Below are 16019 nucleotides of genomic sequence, written 5' to 3'. Positions count from 1 at the left end.
GATGTAAACATTTATTAATTATAAAACAATATCTAAAGTAATATATATGCGCATACATCAAAAAAAAGATGTGGAAGGGCCCACCCAGTAAAAGTAAAAACGAAGGAAAAGTAAATCCAAAAGTGTCCAGAAAAAAAGTATATCATCCGAAATAAATATAAATCATCCAAAAGAAAAAATGTATTCAATGGGTGGGTGTCATCTGAAAATGCTATACAAAAAATGAAATCAACATAAAAATATTAATTATTATTATTATTAATAATAATAATAATAATAATAATAATAAAGGGAGGAGAATTTCATCCTGAAACACGTCAGTGGGAGGCACGGTCTTATGGATAACCAATATTTCTAACCTTCAGTTCCCTTGTTTTCATGTAAGGCTGACAAGAAATTCTCTAGACCATATTCTATTTTAACATCTAGTATTAACACAAACAATTATATTAAAATGTATAAAGATTTTTCTTGTCACTACCATTTTTTAAATGTGCAACCATAATGTGATCTAGCCCGCTGCCTTTAAATACATGAAAACAAGGTGGGAGTTTTGTGTTTTGCTATTACAAATACAAATCCCGAATTCCAAAATCCAGAATTATTCGCAAATCAAGACAGTTTCATTAATATATTTTTTAATAATTTTTTTAAAATTGCCATTTTCCTCTGCCAGTAAATCACAATAATCACTGCCTATGTCTGTGGCTTGGTTTTTGTGTTGTAAAATGCAAATGAATCACACATATACAGACATGAACAAACTTAAAAAAAAAACACTTTATATCATTCACTTGTAATATTTTACTTACAGAAGTGGGTATTTTTTGCAGCTTAACTCACATATTGTTATTATAGTGTTGTAAGGTATCCACAGTCCCCCCAGCAGCCTAACATTTCATACCTTAAAAGGTCTTTCACCAAAGTACATTTGCTCACGTCTTGAAATAAGAAACAGACATTGTAATAAAATTGACATTAACAACCAACTGAACTCAAAGCGTGAGACAAATTGCAACAAACGTCAAAAAATAAAATGAAAGGGACAGTCTAGTCAAAGTTAAACTTTCATGATTCAGATAGGATATGTAATTTTAAACAACTTTCCAATTTACTTGTATCATCAAATTTGCTTTTTTCTTTTCTTATTCTTTGTTGAAAGCTAAACCTAGGTAGGGTCATATGCTAATTTCTAAACCCTTGAAGGCCACCTCTTATCTCAGTGCATTTTTTTACAGCTAGACAGTGCTAGTTCATGTTTTCCATATAGATAACATTGTGCTCACTCGTGTGTTGTGTTACCTAGGAGTCAGCACTGATTGGCTAAAATACAAGTCTGTCAAAATAAATTAAATAAGGGGGGCAGTCTGCAGAGGCTTAGATACAAGGTAATCACAGAGGTAAAAAGTGTATTTATATAACTGTGTTGGTTATGTAAAACTGGGCAATAGGTAATAATGGGACAGTTTACTCCAGAATTGGTATTGTTTAAAAATATAGATAATCCCTTTAAGTACCCTTAAAGGGATATTAAACCCCCAAAAAATCTTTTATTATTAAGAAACAGAATAATATTTTTAACAACTTTTCAATTTACTTCTGTTATCTAATTTGCTTTATTCTCTTGGTATCCTTTGTTGAAAAATCAATATACTACTGAGAGCTAGCTGAGCCCATTGGGTGATTTAATAATTTGAGGCATATAAGTACAGCCACCAATCAGCAGCTCATGAGCCTAGCTAGGTATCCTTTTCAACAAAGGATACCAAGAGAACAAATCAAATTAGATAATTGAAGTAAATTGAAAAGTTGTTCAAATTCACATGCTTTATCTGAATCATGAAATGAAAAATCAGGGTTCCATGCCCATTTAAACTAAGTTACTAAAAACTATTTTTAATTTATGGAAATGTTTGTTCATTTGTTCTCAATTTTCTTATAATACTGGAACATTTACGAATATAACAATTATGTTCAATAATGTAACATTCATTGGGTAACTACCAACGGTTTTCTTCTTATACAGGTCCGCACAAAAGGCTCCATAAAGCGTAGGCCTCCAAGCCGGAGGTTTAGGAAATCCCAGTCTGACATTGGATATGAGGATGATGTAGGGTTTATTATTAGACCGAATGAAAATGGGGAAACGGCTGAAGAGGGGGATGACATATTTCAATCCAAAGAAAAGGAAAAGATCCAAAAACCTGAATCAACAGAGAAGACAAACAAAACCCCATTGGAATCTACTGAGAGGTCATTGGAAAGTGCCAGAAATGATGAAGAAAAGTCCAATGAGAAGGACAGTTTAAAGGAGATCTCAAATGACAGTAACATTATTAAGGACAAGGTGGAAGGTCCAGGCTGTGAACTAAAAGAGGAGAAGGATAAACAAAAGGGTGACTTGACTTCTGGTGAAAGAGACACTCAGGAAGAGACACACGAGCTGAATGTTACAATAAACACAGAAACAGCCAATACAAAGCAGAGTGAATTACCGGACAGGGAGGTGAACAATGAACAAGATGAATGTGGGGAGGTGAGTATGTGCTGACATTATCTCACCCTTACAATATGATATGAATTCAATAAAGATCTTTTTGCTCAACAAAAGCCCAGAATCCAGAGGACTACAGGTTCTTTATAGAATCTCAACAAAAGCTCAGAATACAGACGACTACAGGTTCTTTATAGAATCTCAACAAAAGCCCAGAATACAGACGACTACAGGTTCTTTATAGAATCTCAACAAAAGCCCAGAATACAGACGACTACAGGTTCTTTATAGAATCTCAACAAAAGCCCAGAATACAGACGACTACAGGTTCTTTATAGAATCTCAACAAAAGCCCAGAATACAGACGACTACAGGTTCTTTATAGAATCTCAACAAAAACCCAGAATACAGACGACTACAGGTTCTTTATAGAATCTCAACAAAAACCCAGAATACAGACGACTACATGTTCTTTATAGAATCTCAACAAAAGCCCAGAATACAGACGACTACAGGTTCTTTATAGAATCTCAATAAAAACCCAGAATACAGACGACTACAGGTTCTTTATAGAATCTCAACAAAAGCCCAGAATACAGACGACTACAGGTTCTTTATAGAATCTCAACAAAAGCCCAGAATACAGACGACTACAGGTTCTTTATAGAATCTCAACAAAAGCCCAGAATACAGACGACTATAGAATCTCAACAAAATCCAGGAAGTTGTCAGGTGTGGGGTTGCAGCATGTTTTGGCCTAGTACAGCTGAAGCTTCTTAGTCAACTCAAGACTTCTCTAATCAGATACTGCCCCTCCAGACTCTTAACAGCATGAGATGTAAAGAGAATAATACACTGGGTACTAACTTTATTGGGCTTGATTACAAGTGGAGCACAACAATGTTAGCTGTATTGAGACTTAATACAGCACACGTTAAGTCAATACCACTCCGATTATTGTGCTTATATTACAAATTAAAAGTTTTTTCTTAAGCAAAAACCTCAAATGCGCAAACATCTGGAAGTTGGATAGCACGGTCATGCTTACTCTCACTCTCCATAGACTTCTATATGGAGTGCTACAAAGCCCTGTGCTAGCGAACCCGAAGTTGCACTAAGCCAAGTGCGCTAAAGATGAAGGTGTTTAAGAAGAAATACCTTAAATAATGTTATTTTATATATATATATATATATATAATATATATATATATTTATTTATTTAAATATTTTTTATATACCTATATAGTTATATGTGTGTGTAAGTGTATATATATATATGTGTGTACGATTCTTTATTTTAATATGTTTTACGTGTGTTGTGTTATACTTGTTTTCAAGTGCAACAGATAACACACAACATGTAATATGAGCGATGTGACAATAAAAGGGTTAAAAAGATCTGCAACAGTAACCAGTTTGCCATAGAAAGGGTTAACCAACTCTTTCCACTTTAACCAATTTGTCACAGTCAGTCCAGATAATCCTTATGAATATATATATACCTATACCTGTATAACTATTCCTATTGATATATAGGTATATACTGTATGTCTATTTTACATTAACATTATCACATATATATAGAAATATATATTTAATAATAAAAAATACATTTTTTCTATGTGAAGAACAAAGGAATGGAAAATATGCGTATCGTGCTTTAGGTTTTGTGATTTAGGTCTAGCGCACATGAAGAATTGCTAACCTCAATGCACGTTATTGAAATATTATATATAACAAAAATATTAATAGTAATTATTACAAATTGTTATTTATACTGTAAAAAATTATTCTAAATAATCCATAGGATATATATATATATATATATAATTTTTTTTCTCTTAGGAGGGCACTCATCAAACAATAGTTTGATTGTCAACGTTTCTCTAGACAAATATGTTCTAAAATACAAAATTGAAAAACATATGTTTCAACCAATACAAACAAATTCATATAAAGGAAAACAACAGTGACACCCCTCACCCCACAAAAACTAAACTAAAAAACTAAAACTAGGTAAACATAATACTGCAGCTTCTGAGAATTAGCATTTCATAGATATTTGATCATGGCAACCAATACAGGCACATCAAGATTAAAGCAGTAAGCATCGAAAGTGCAATTCAGATTCCAGCTGATGGAAACCGATAATGGAGGAAACCTCCCCATATAGTCATATACAAACCAACAAAATACTACCCAATTTGAAAATCAGAAAATATTAATCATGGCGTGACAGCCGCGATCACATTAACTCAAGGCTTGCTGACTAAATATCTTAAACAGTGCATGTAAAATAGCTAGGAAACCAATCAAGAGTGGCAAAAGTATGCAGCTGGCAAATAGCATGTTAACACTAATTCACTCCGATCTCAAGATTATAACTCAAATAGTTGCACACAAAATACAAAGCACTACAGCCCGACTATACCGTAGATCTTAAGGACTCAATCGAACTATAGTGTACAGTAGCTAACACCAGCCTAAAACTAGTTCAGAGGACATAGAGATACACTCCATCTATCCGACACAACCCTGCATAAGCCTTATTCACTAGCAGCTAACGCAGCCGGTTCTAAATACTTAGTAAGACCTACAACAGCCTACTACTTAGGAGCAACTAGTATTTAAACAGGGATCAATAAAAATAAAATTAAAACACTGCTGAACTTACAAAGGATCATTGTGATCAGATGCTTCATAACGGCATTACAGCCGTTCTCCCGTGGAAACAGGCCTTGTCAACCTGAGGCCGAACACCCGTTCAGCCTAGATTGAACCCAGTCAGCTGTCCACTGGAAACCAATAGAACACCAATGCTATAGCTTGGTGCTTGAAACGCTAGCTAATTGAGACTTAGTTACGTCCTATTACATATACCAGCATACCCCTAACTCATCAGACCACCACATAGAGGTTAATTACAAGCAAAACTTATACTACTCCACAATAAGATGCACGGCTATACACACTAGTTAATTCTTAGAATACAATTAACGGATACAAACCTCACAGTCTTAGGCCTAGATTTGGAGTTCGGCGGTAAAAGGGCTGTTAACGCTCCGCGGGCTTTTTTCTGGCCGCACCATAAAATTAACTCTGGTATCGAGAGTTCAAACAAATGCTGCGTTAGGCTCCAAAAAAGGAGCGTAGAGCATTTTTACCGCAAATGCAACTCTCGATACCAGCGGTGCTTACGGACGCGGCCAGCCTCAAAAACGTGCTCGTGCACGATTCCCCCATAGGAAACAATGGGACTGTTTGAGCTGAAAAAAAACCTAACACCTGCAAAAAAGCAGCGTTCAGCTCCTAACGCAGCCCCATTGTTTCCTATGGGGAAACACTTCCTACGTCTGCACCTAACACTCTAACATGTACCCCGAGTCTAAACACCCCTACCTTTACACTTATTAACCCCTAATCTGCCGCCCCCGCTATCGCTGACACCTGCATATTTTTTTTAACCCCTAATCTGCCGCTCCGTAAACCGCCGCAACCTACGTTATCCCTATGTACCCCTAATCTGCTGCCCTAACATCGCCGACCCCTAGATTATATTTATTAACCCCTAATCTGCCCCCCTCAACGTCGCCGACACCTGCCTACACTTATTAACCCCTAATCTGCCGAGCGGACCTGAGCGCTACTATAATAAAGTTATTAACCCCTAATCCGCCTCACTAACCCTATCATAAATAGTATTAACCCCTAATCTGCCCTCCCTAACATCGCCGACACCTACCTTCAATTATTAACCCCTAATCTTCCGATCGGAGCTCACCGCTATTCTAATAAATGGATTAACCCCTAAAGCTAAGTCTAACCCTAACACTAACACCCCCCTAAGTTAAATATAATTTTTATCTAACGAAATAAATTAACTCTTATTAAATAACTTATTCCTATTTAAAGCTAAATACTTACCTGCAAAATAAATCCTAATATAGCTACACTATAAATTATAATTATATTATAGCTATTTTAGGATTAATATTTATTTTACAGGCAACTTTGTAATTATTTTAACCAGGTACAATAGCTATTAAATAGTTAAGAACTATTTAATAGTTACCTAGTTAAAATAATAACAAATTTACCTGTAAAATAAATCCTAACCTAAGATATAATTAAACCTAACACTACCCTATCAATAAAATAATTAAATAAACTACCTACAATTACCTACAATTAACCTAACACTACACTATCAATAAATTAATTAAACACAATTCCTACAAATAAATACAATTAAATAAACTAGCTAAAGTACAAAAAATAAAAAAGAACTAAGTTACAGAAAATAAAAAAATATTTACAAACATAAGAAAAATATTACAACAATTTTAAACTAATTACACCTACTCTAAGCCCCCTAATAAAATAACAAAGCCCCCCAAAATAAAAAATTCCCTACCCTATTCTAAATTAAAAAAGTTACAAGCTCTTTTACCTTACCAGCCCTGAACAGGGCCCTTTGCGGGGCATGCCCCAAGAATTTCAGCTCTTTTGCCTGTAAAAAAAAACATACCATACCCCCCCCCCCCAACATTACAACCCACCACCCACATACCCCTAATCTAACCCAAACCCCCCTTAAATAAACCTAACACTAATCCCCTGAAGATCTTCCTACCTTGTCTTCACCATCCAGGTATCACCGATCCGTCCTGGCTCCAAGATCTTCATCCAACCCAAGCGGGGGTTGGCGATCCATAATCCGGTGCTGAAGAGGTCCAGAAGAGGCTCCAAAGTCTTCCTCCTATCCGGCAAGAAGAGGACATCCGGACCGGCAAACATCTTCTCCAAGCGGCATCTTCGATCTTCTTCCATCCGGAGCGAAGTGGCAGGATCCTGAAGACCTCCAGCGCGGAACATCCATCCGGACCGACGACTGAACGACGAATGACTGTTCCTTTAAGGGACGTCATCCAAGATGGCGTCCCTCGAATTCCGATTGGCTGATAGGATTCTATCAACCAATCGGAATTAAGGTAGGAATTTTCTGATTGGCTGATGGAATCAGCCAATCAGAATCAAGTTCAATCCGATTGGCTGATCCAATCAGCCAATCAGATTGAGCTTGCATTCTATTGGCTGTTCCGATCAGCCAATAGAATGCGAGCTCAATCTGATTGGCTGATTGGATCGGCCAATCGGATTGAACTTGATTCTGATTGGCTGATTCCATCAGCCAATCAGAAAATTCCTACCTTAATTCCGATTGGCTGATAGAATCCTATCAGCCAATCGGAATTCGAGGGACGCCATCTTGGATGACGTCCCTTAAAGGAACAGTCATTCGTCGTTCAGTCGTCGGTCCGGATGGATGTTCCGCGCTGGAGGTCTTCAGGATCCTGCCACTTCGCTCCGGATGGAAGAAGATCGAAGATGCCGCTTGGAGAAGATGTTTGCCGGTCCGGATGTCCTCTTCTTGCCGGATAGGAGGAAGACTTTGGAGCCTCTTCTGGACCTCTTCAGCACCGGATTATGGATCGCCAACCCCCGCTTGGGTTGGATGAAGATCTTGGAGCCAGGACGGATCGGTGATACCTGGATGGTGAAGACAAGGTAGGAAGATCTTCAGGGGATTAGTGTTAGGTTTATTTAAGGGGGGTTTGGGTTAGATTAGGGGTATGTGGGTGGGGGGTTGTAATGTTGGGGGGGGGGTATGGTATGTTTTTTTTTACAGGCAAAAGAGCTGAACTTCTTGGGGCATGCCCCGCAAAGGGCCCTGTTCAGGGCTGGTAAGGTAAAAGAGCTTGTAACTTTTTTAATTTAGAATAGGGTAGGGAATTTTTTATTTTGGGGGGCTTTGTTATTTTATTAGGGGGCTTAGAGTAGGTGTAATTAGTTTAAAATTGTAATATTTTTCTTATGTTTGTAAATATATTTTTATTTTCTGTAACTTAGTTCTTTTTTATTTTTTGTACTTTAGCTAGTTTATTTAATTGTATTTATTTGTAGGAATTGTGTTTAATTAATTTATTGATAGTGTAGTGTTAGGTTAATTGTAGGTAATTGTAGGTAGTTTATTTAATTATTTTATTGATAGGGTAGTGTTAGGTTTAATTATATCTTAGGTTAGGATTTATTTTACAGGTAAATTTGTTATTATTTTAACTAGGTAACTATTAAATAGTTCTTAACTATTTAATAGCTATTGTACCTGGTTAAAATAATTACAAAGTTGCCTGTAAAATAAATATTAATCCTAAAATAGCTATAATATAATTATAATTTATATTGTAGCTATATTAGGATTTATTTTACAGGTAAGTATTTAGCTTTAAATAGGAATCATTTATTTAATAAGAGTTAATTTATTTCGTTAGATGTAAATTATATTTAACTTAGGGGGGTGTTAGTGTTAGGGTTAGACTTAGCTTTAGGGGTTAATCCATTTATTAGAATAGCGGTGAGCTCCGATCGGAAGATTAGGGGTTAATAATTGAAGGTAGGTGTCGGCGATGTTAGGGAGGGCAGATTAGGGGTTAATACTATTTATGATAGGGTTAGTGAGGCGGATTAGGGGTTAATAACTTTATTATAGTAGCGCTCAGGTCCGCTCGGCAGATTAGGAGTTAATAAGTGTAGGCAGGTGTCGGCGACGTTGTGAGGGGCAGATTAGGGGTTAATAAATATAATATAGGGGTCGGCGGTGTTAGGGGTAGCAGATTAGGGGTACATAGGGATAACGTAGGTGGCGGCGCTTTGCGGTCGGAAGATTAGGGGTTAATTATTTTAAGTAGCTGGCGGCGATGTTGTGGGGGGCAGGTTAGGGGTTAATAAATATAATACAGGGGTCGGCGGGGTTAGGGGCAGCAGATTAGGGGTACATAAGTATAACGTAGGTGGCGGTCGGCAGATTAGGGGTTAAAAATTTTAATCGAGTGGCGGCGGTGTGGGGGGACCTCGGTTTAGGGGTACATAGGTAGTTTATGGGTGTTAGTGTACTTTAGGGTACAGTAGTTAAGAGCTTTATAAACCGGCGTTAGCCAGAAAGCTCTTAACTCCTGCTATTTTCAGGCGGCTGGAATCTTGTCGTTAGAGCTCTAACGCTCACTTCAGAAACGACTCTAAATACCAGCGTTAGAAAGATCCCATTGAAAAGATAGGCTACGCAAATGGCGTAGGGGGATCTGCGGTATGGAAAAGTCGCGGCTGAAAAGTGAGCGTTAGACCCTTTAATCACTGACTCCAAATACCAGCGGGCGCCCAAAACCAGCGTTAGGAGCCTCTAACGCTGGTTTTGACGGCTACCGCCGAACTCCAAATCTAGGCCTTAGTGTTTCCAGTGTCCCATAATCGCCGCTATTACATCGAACACATTTAGGATATCAGAGCATACAGGAATCAAACTTAGAGAAATTATACTCATACATATCATAACCACCAACAGGTGAATAAGGTGAATAGGAGCTTAGTCTGAACATAGGCAAATCAAACTTGTTTCACCAATACACAATAGAGATAAGGGAGTTTACAGCTCTCAACGCTTCAACAAGGTGGGGTACTCTCACAAGTACAGAAAGAGTTACTACTGTACTATACGGTGACTCCACTACCAACATCTACTATTGAAGGAACCTCAGCGAGACCATAGCCTCCAAAAAACATAATAAACACCAGAGTATTAGATTAAAACTTCAGTCGAACTATTACTCATAAGAAATAGCAAGATATTCAGCCAAGCAAAAAAATTAAACAATGATTGTAGATCAGATTCATTCTTCATCAAAAAGCTGAAACGTTTCCGTCAGAGCCCCTCTCAAATATCAACTACTTGATTATCGATCCCTTATGATCAGATGAACCTCAAAAGCAGATCAACCTACAGACCAGATATCTTTAGAAGGATAACACAGAGTGAAGGGCAACTCTTATACTCTTATACTTACACTGTATATACATATACAGTATCTCACAAAAGTGAGTACACCCCTCACATTTTTGTAAATATTTTATTATATCTTTTCATGTGACAACACTGAAGAAATGACACTTTGCTACAATGTAAAGTAGTGAGTGTACAGTCTGTATAACAGTGTAAATTTGCTGTCCCCTCAAAATAACTCAACACATGGCCATTAATGTCTAAACCGTTGGCAACAAAAATGAGTACACCCCTGAGTAGAAATGTCCAAATTGAGCCCAAAGTGTCAATATTTTGTGGGGCCACCATTATTTTCCAGCACTGCCTTAACCCTCTTGGGCATGGAGTTCACCAGAGCTTCACAGGTTGCCACTGGAGTCCTCTTCCACTCCTCCATGACGACATCACTGAGCTGGTGCATGTTAGAGACCTTGCGCTCCCCCACCTTCCGTTTGAGGATGCCCCACAGATGCTCAATAGGGTTTAGGTCTGGAGACATGCTTGGCCAGTCCATCACCTTTACCCTCAGCTTCTTTAGCAAGGCAGTGGTCGTCTTGGAGGTGTGTTTGGGGTCGTTATGTTGGAATACTGCCCTGCGGCCCAGTCTCTGAAGGGAGATCATGCTCTGCTTCAGTATGTCACTGTACATGTTGGCATTTATGGTTCCTCCAATGAACTGTAGCTCCCCAGTGCCAGCAGCACTCATGCAGGCCAAGACCATGACACTCTTACCACCATGCTTGACTGTAGGCAAGATATACTTGTCTTTGTACTCCTCACCTGGTTGCTGCCACACACGCTTGACACCATCTGAACCAAATACGTTTATATTGGTCTCATTGGACCACAGGACATGGTTCCAGTAATCCATGTCCTTAGTCTGCTTGTATTTAGAAAACTGTTTACGGACTTTCTTGTGCATCATCTTTAGAAGAGGGTTCCTTCTGGGATGACAGCCATGCAGACCAATTTGATGCAGTGTGCGGCGTATGGTCTGAGCACTGACAGGCTGACCCCCCACCCCTTCAACCTCTGCAGCAATGCTGGCAGCACTCATACGTCTATTTCCCAAAGACAACCTCTGGATATGACGCTGAGCATGTGCACTCAACTTTTTTGGTCGACCATGGTGAGGCCTGTTCTGAGTGGAACCTGTCCTGTGAAAATGCTGTATGGTCTTGTCCACCATGCTGCAACTCAGTTTCAGGGTCTTGGCAATCTTCTTATAGCCTAGGCCATCTTTTTGTAGAGCAACAGTATTTTTTTTTCAAAACCTCAAAGAGTTCTTTACCATAAGGTGCCATATTGAACTTCCAGTGACCAGTATGAGAGAGTGTGAGAGCGATAACACCTATTTTAACATACCTGCTCGTCATTCACACCTGAGACCTTGTAACACTAACGAGTCACAAGACACCGGGGAGGGAAAATGGCTAATTGGGCCCAATTTGGACATTTCCACTTAGGAGTGTACTCACTTTTGTTGCCAACGGTTTAGACATTAATGGCTGTGTGTTGAGTTATTTTGAGGGGACAGCAAATTTACTCTGTTATACAGGCTGTGCACTCACTACTTTACATTGTAGCAAAGTGTCATTTCTTCAGTGTTGTCACATGAAAAGATATAATAAAATATTTACAAAAATGTGAGGAGTGTACTCACTTTACTCACTTTTGTGAGATACTGTATATATATATATATATATATATACACACACACACACATATTTTACAGTATGTATAATCATTTTTAATATATATATATTTTTTAATATTTTATATGTAATTTTTTAATAACGTGCATTAAGGTTAGCAATTCTTCATGTGCACTAACCCGACACCTTGTTAGTCTTAAAGTGCAAACCCCGATCCGCAATATACATATTTTACATTCCTATGTTCTTCACATAGAAAACCCCCTGAAATTTTTAATACAAAATGTATATTTCTTTAAATATGTAATCATTTTCAGACTTTAGTTACAAGGAAAGGGAGGGGGGGGAATAAAGTATATTGCAGTGTTTTTGTATTACTACATAGAATTACATTTTATATACACAACCTCAAATTGTTTTCTGTCCCTTTAACAGTGTAAACAGTGGTGTGTAGGTGTTTTATGTAGTAAAATAAATGTTTTATGGAGGTAAAATGTCTCTTTCCTGCTGTTTTGCAGACGTTAGGGTCACATAGGAGACCTCTGAGCAGAGACTTGCTCACCTGTTAAGCACTGGAGGTCCGGGGGGTTACTGGGGTTACAAAGTACCCCACTATTACTGTAACACTTCCAAACCTCAAACTAAATCTATCAGGCAGTTCATTATTTTATTTTACATGCCCATTGTGACCCTTGTGCATGATGAAGCCTATGGTGAGAGGTAAAGAGTATTTAAAAAAAATAAATGAATAAACAAAATAGAAATAGATAATGGAAGATGAGGTTCCCCACAATTAACCCCTGGATTTTATATATTTAGCTTTGTGGTCCACTTTTTCAGACCTCAGTTATAACTGTCCCAGATCCTGTGATGGTTGGTCTGGCCTGCTTCCCACACTCAGCTTATCAGTTACTGGTTGTGGCCCGGTCCTCCTGTTGTGACCCCACCCACAAACAGGGATGAGCCACCAACAAGAAGTTCCCTAGCATCCTCCGAGCAATAAAGAAAGGAGGTTTCTAGCATAAATATCATGTGCAAAAGCGAGAAGCCAAGAAATTATTAGTCATACTACCCTATATCTATCCAACTTCATTAGCTACACCACTGCCGTTTAATGAATCTGTTATCCACATTACCTGAATCTGCTGTGTGCTATAGTGTATTATGCCCAAAAATGCATTAAAGGGACATGCAAGTCAAAAGGAAAGGTTAATCACTCAGACACAGCTGCCACTGCCATATTGCACTCAAGACATGCACTCGCTCCTAAGCCTATAATGTAAAGGCTTCAGGTTTTAACCAAGGAGACTAAAAGGAGGTAAATTTGAAAAAAGAAGTAAAGTAGAAAGTTATTTTACATAATGTGAATAATGAAAGTTTGCTTTTTATTGTCATGTCCCTTTAAGTGGGTTTTGTTAATAGTCTGTGATAAAATGAATGTAACTAATACAGATGTTTTACATTTGTTTAGGATAAAACTGATGCAGAAAAGTGAATCCAAAGTAGCCAACAAGGAGAACAATGCTAATTTATGAAAACAGCTGGAATGGACATTTAGCTGAAGTATTTACTGATCTTGAAACTTCTAGTAGGGTCAGAGTCACTAGGAACAGAGTCTTCCTCGTTGTAGGACAGAAGTTCTAACTAAGTGTGGACCATCTCAATGTCGGGGGGTGTGGATGTGTCATATCCATATGTATAAGGCTTAATGAGTACAAAAGAGAATATACAGACTAGTGCAGGCCATATAAACTGCATCAACCCTGGTAGTTAACCCTTTGTCTGCCTTATTGCAGCCTTCAAACAAGTTGAAGAAGGTAAATACTGAAATGGACCAACCTAAAACCGGGGGCCACAGTGCAGCCTTCCAATGCATTTTATCTGTCCCTCCACTTATCCTGTCGGAATAATGCAGGTGTCTGAACCAGGGAGGAATATTCAGTCATTTCATCTTATATTATTAATAATCTTCTCAAAGCAACACGGTTGAAGAAACTGGAGATCAGATCTGTATTACTGTCCTTCACTCTATAATGCAGACAACTCTTCTCATTTGTGCAAACAAAAACAATCACATCTATTTCGCTAATCAATGCTTATGTGAAGTGTGTGTATGTGTGATCAAAAACTAATATAAAATGTATTCTCATCCCCAAACGAAAAAACAATATGGCTCCTGCCTTAGGCAATGCAAAGCTTCCTATTCAGATAGAGCATACATTTTTCTGATTTACTTCTTTTTAAAATTTGCTCCTTGGTGATTCGAACTGAAAGCAAACTCTAAAAAACAAAACAAAGCTAAGGGCGCTTCCTAGTGCAGACATCTGTGACAGACCCTCTTGTTATAAATGTAGAGATAAAGTATACTCACAAGCATATTAAACATGTGCTAAATGGACATGCTAGGATATTTTAGTGGCCCAACTCATGAATCCCTGGCAACCTCTTCACAGTAGGACTTGACGGGTATTGAAGATTCCAAAAAGTTTATCCAATCCGAATTTTAATAAAAAAATATAATTAAAAACAAAGATAATAACAATATTAGGGTATGGCTATAACAAATGCACAAATGCCACTACTGAGTTACCAATGAGGGGCTCTGTTGATTAAGTCCACTATTGCGATCAGGGTAGCACGCGAGTAGGGTGTTAGGTTTATTTGCCATTTTTTTTCTATTGGGGAATACGTTAATGCGCGCTCAATATTCTAAATTCGGCTTTTCGCACTCATCGGATTAGTGCGCTAGTGAAAACTTTTTACTTTCAACTTGTAATATGCGTGCTACCCGACGCGCGCAAAAAGCTTCTAGCACAGTTAGCACGCAAGCGGGAGAGCTAAATAGTGCTCCACTCGCAATCAAGCCCATAAGTGTGTATGTCAAACCATGTTAAAGCATAAATATTTTTAAAGCTTATTAGCCTAGTTCTGTATGTTCAGCCGCATCATAAGTTATAATGTGCATCAACTGTATTGCTCCAAGATGTATCATATTTAGTAAATGTGCATGTCCTTGCAATGGGTTTCGATCTAGCCTATCTGCTTATTAAAAAGGCACATCTGAAGAGACTATAATATTTTCATGTATTAAATAAAAAGTGTTAAATAAAATGTGTGAATATTTAATTTTGGAAATACTTTTGAAATTGTTTTATTATCTTAAAAACAGTAAATGACACTTCCAAAATAAGTTACATATTTTTACATTAATGAAGAAACTAAAAGACATTATCTATGCTTGAGTCTCTCACAAAAAAAACTAAATTCCTACAGATCTCCCAACCCCTCCCTATTTGAGAGGGACAGTCCCTAATACTGTCCTGCTGTCCCTCTTTGGCAGCCATATGTACCAAATTGAAGAATTTCCCTTAGCCGCACCCATAGATCACCCAGACGTGCTCACTTACCAACCTGACACATGCACTAATTGACCAGAGACATCTATAATCCCACCCACTATCCACCTGTGACCAGTGTCCCCTCTAAACCCTGCTTTAGTGAGTGGCCCAGCAGTGAAACAGTTAAAGGGACAGTAAAATCAAAATTAACTTTCTTGATTCAAATGTAGCCACCAATCAGCAAGTGCTATCCAGCATTCTGAACCAAAAATGGGCTGCCTCCTTAGCTTAGGATCCTGCTTTTTTAAATAAAGATTGCAAGAGAATGAAAAAAACTGATGATAGGAGTAAAATAGAAAGATGCTTAACATGTCATGCTCTATCTGAATCATGAAAGGAAAAGAAATTGGGTATAGTATCCCTTTAAAGGAATATGAAACCCATTTTTTTTCTTTCATGATTTAGACAGAGCATGACATTTTAAGCAACTTTCTAATTTACTCCTATTTTCAATCAGCCAGCGCTACCTAGGTGCTGAACCAAAAATGGGCCGGCTCCTAAGCTTACATTCCTGCTTTTCAAATAAAAATACCAAGAAAACGAAGAAAATTTAATAGTAGGAGTAAATTAGAAAGTTGCTTAAAACGGCATGCTCAAAT

General features: G+C 37.8%; 1 protein-coding gene across 2 annotated transcripts in view; it reads left to right on the top strand.

Moving 5' to 3' along the window:
• The window catches only part of RCSD1 (RCSD domain containing 1), a 182817-nt gene extending 167684 nt beyond the window's left edge, over window positions 1-15133 (top strand). The window contains exons 6-7 of one of the 2 annotated variants that reach the window (XR_008401310.1): window positions 2027-3634; window positions 13494-15133. Coding sequence is in view for 1 of the 2 variants with exons in the window: in XM_053705855.1 (XP_053561830.1) it covers window positions 2027-2536; window positions 13494-13517 (534 nt within the window). In the remaining variant the exon portion in view is untranslated. The remainder of the gene's footprint in view (window positions 1-2026; window positions 3635-13493) is intronic. The other variant, XM_053705855.1, reaches the window with a different exon arrangement.
• The last annotated feature ends 886 nt before the right edge of the window (window positions 15134-16019 follow it).

This window comes from Bombina bombina, chromosome 3 (genome assembly GCF_027579735.1).
Source record: "Bombina bombina isolate aBomBom1 chromosome 3, aBomBom1.pri, whole genome shotgun sequence".
Classification (NCBI taxonomy): domain Eukaryota; kingdom Metazoa; phylum Chordata; class Amphibia; order Anura; family Bombinatoridae; genus Bombina; species Bombina bombina.
This window is presented reverse-complemented; position numbering and strand designations above follow the sequence as displayed.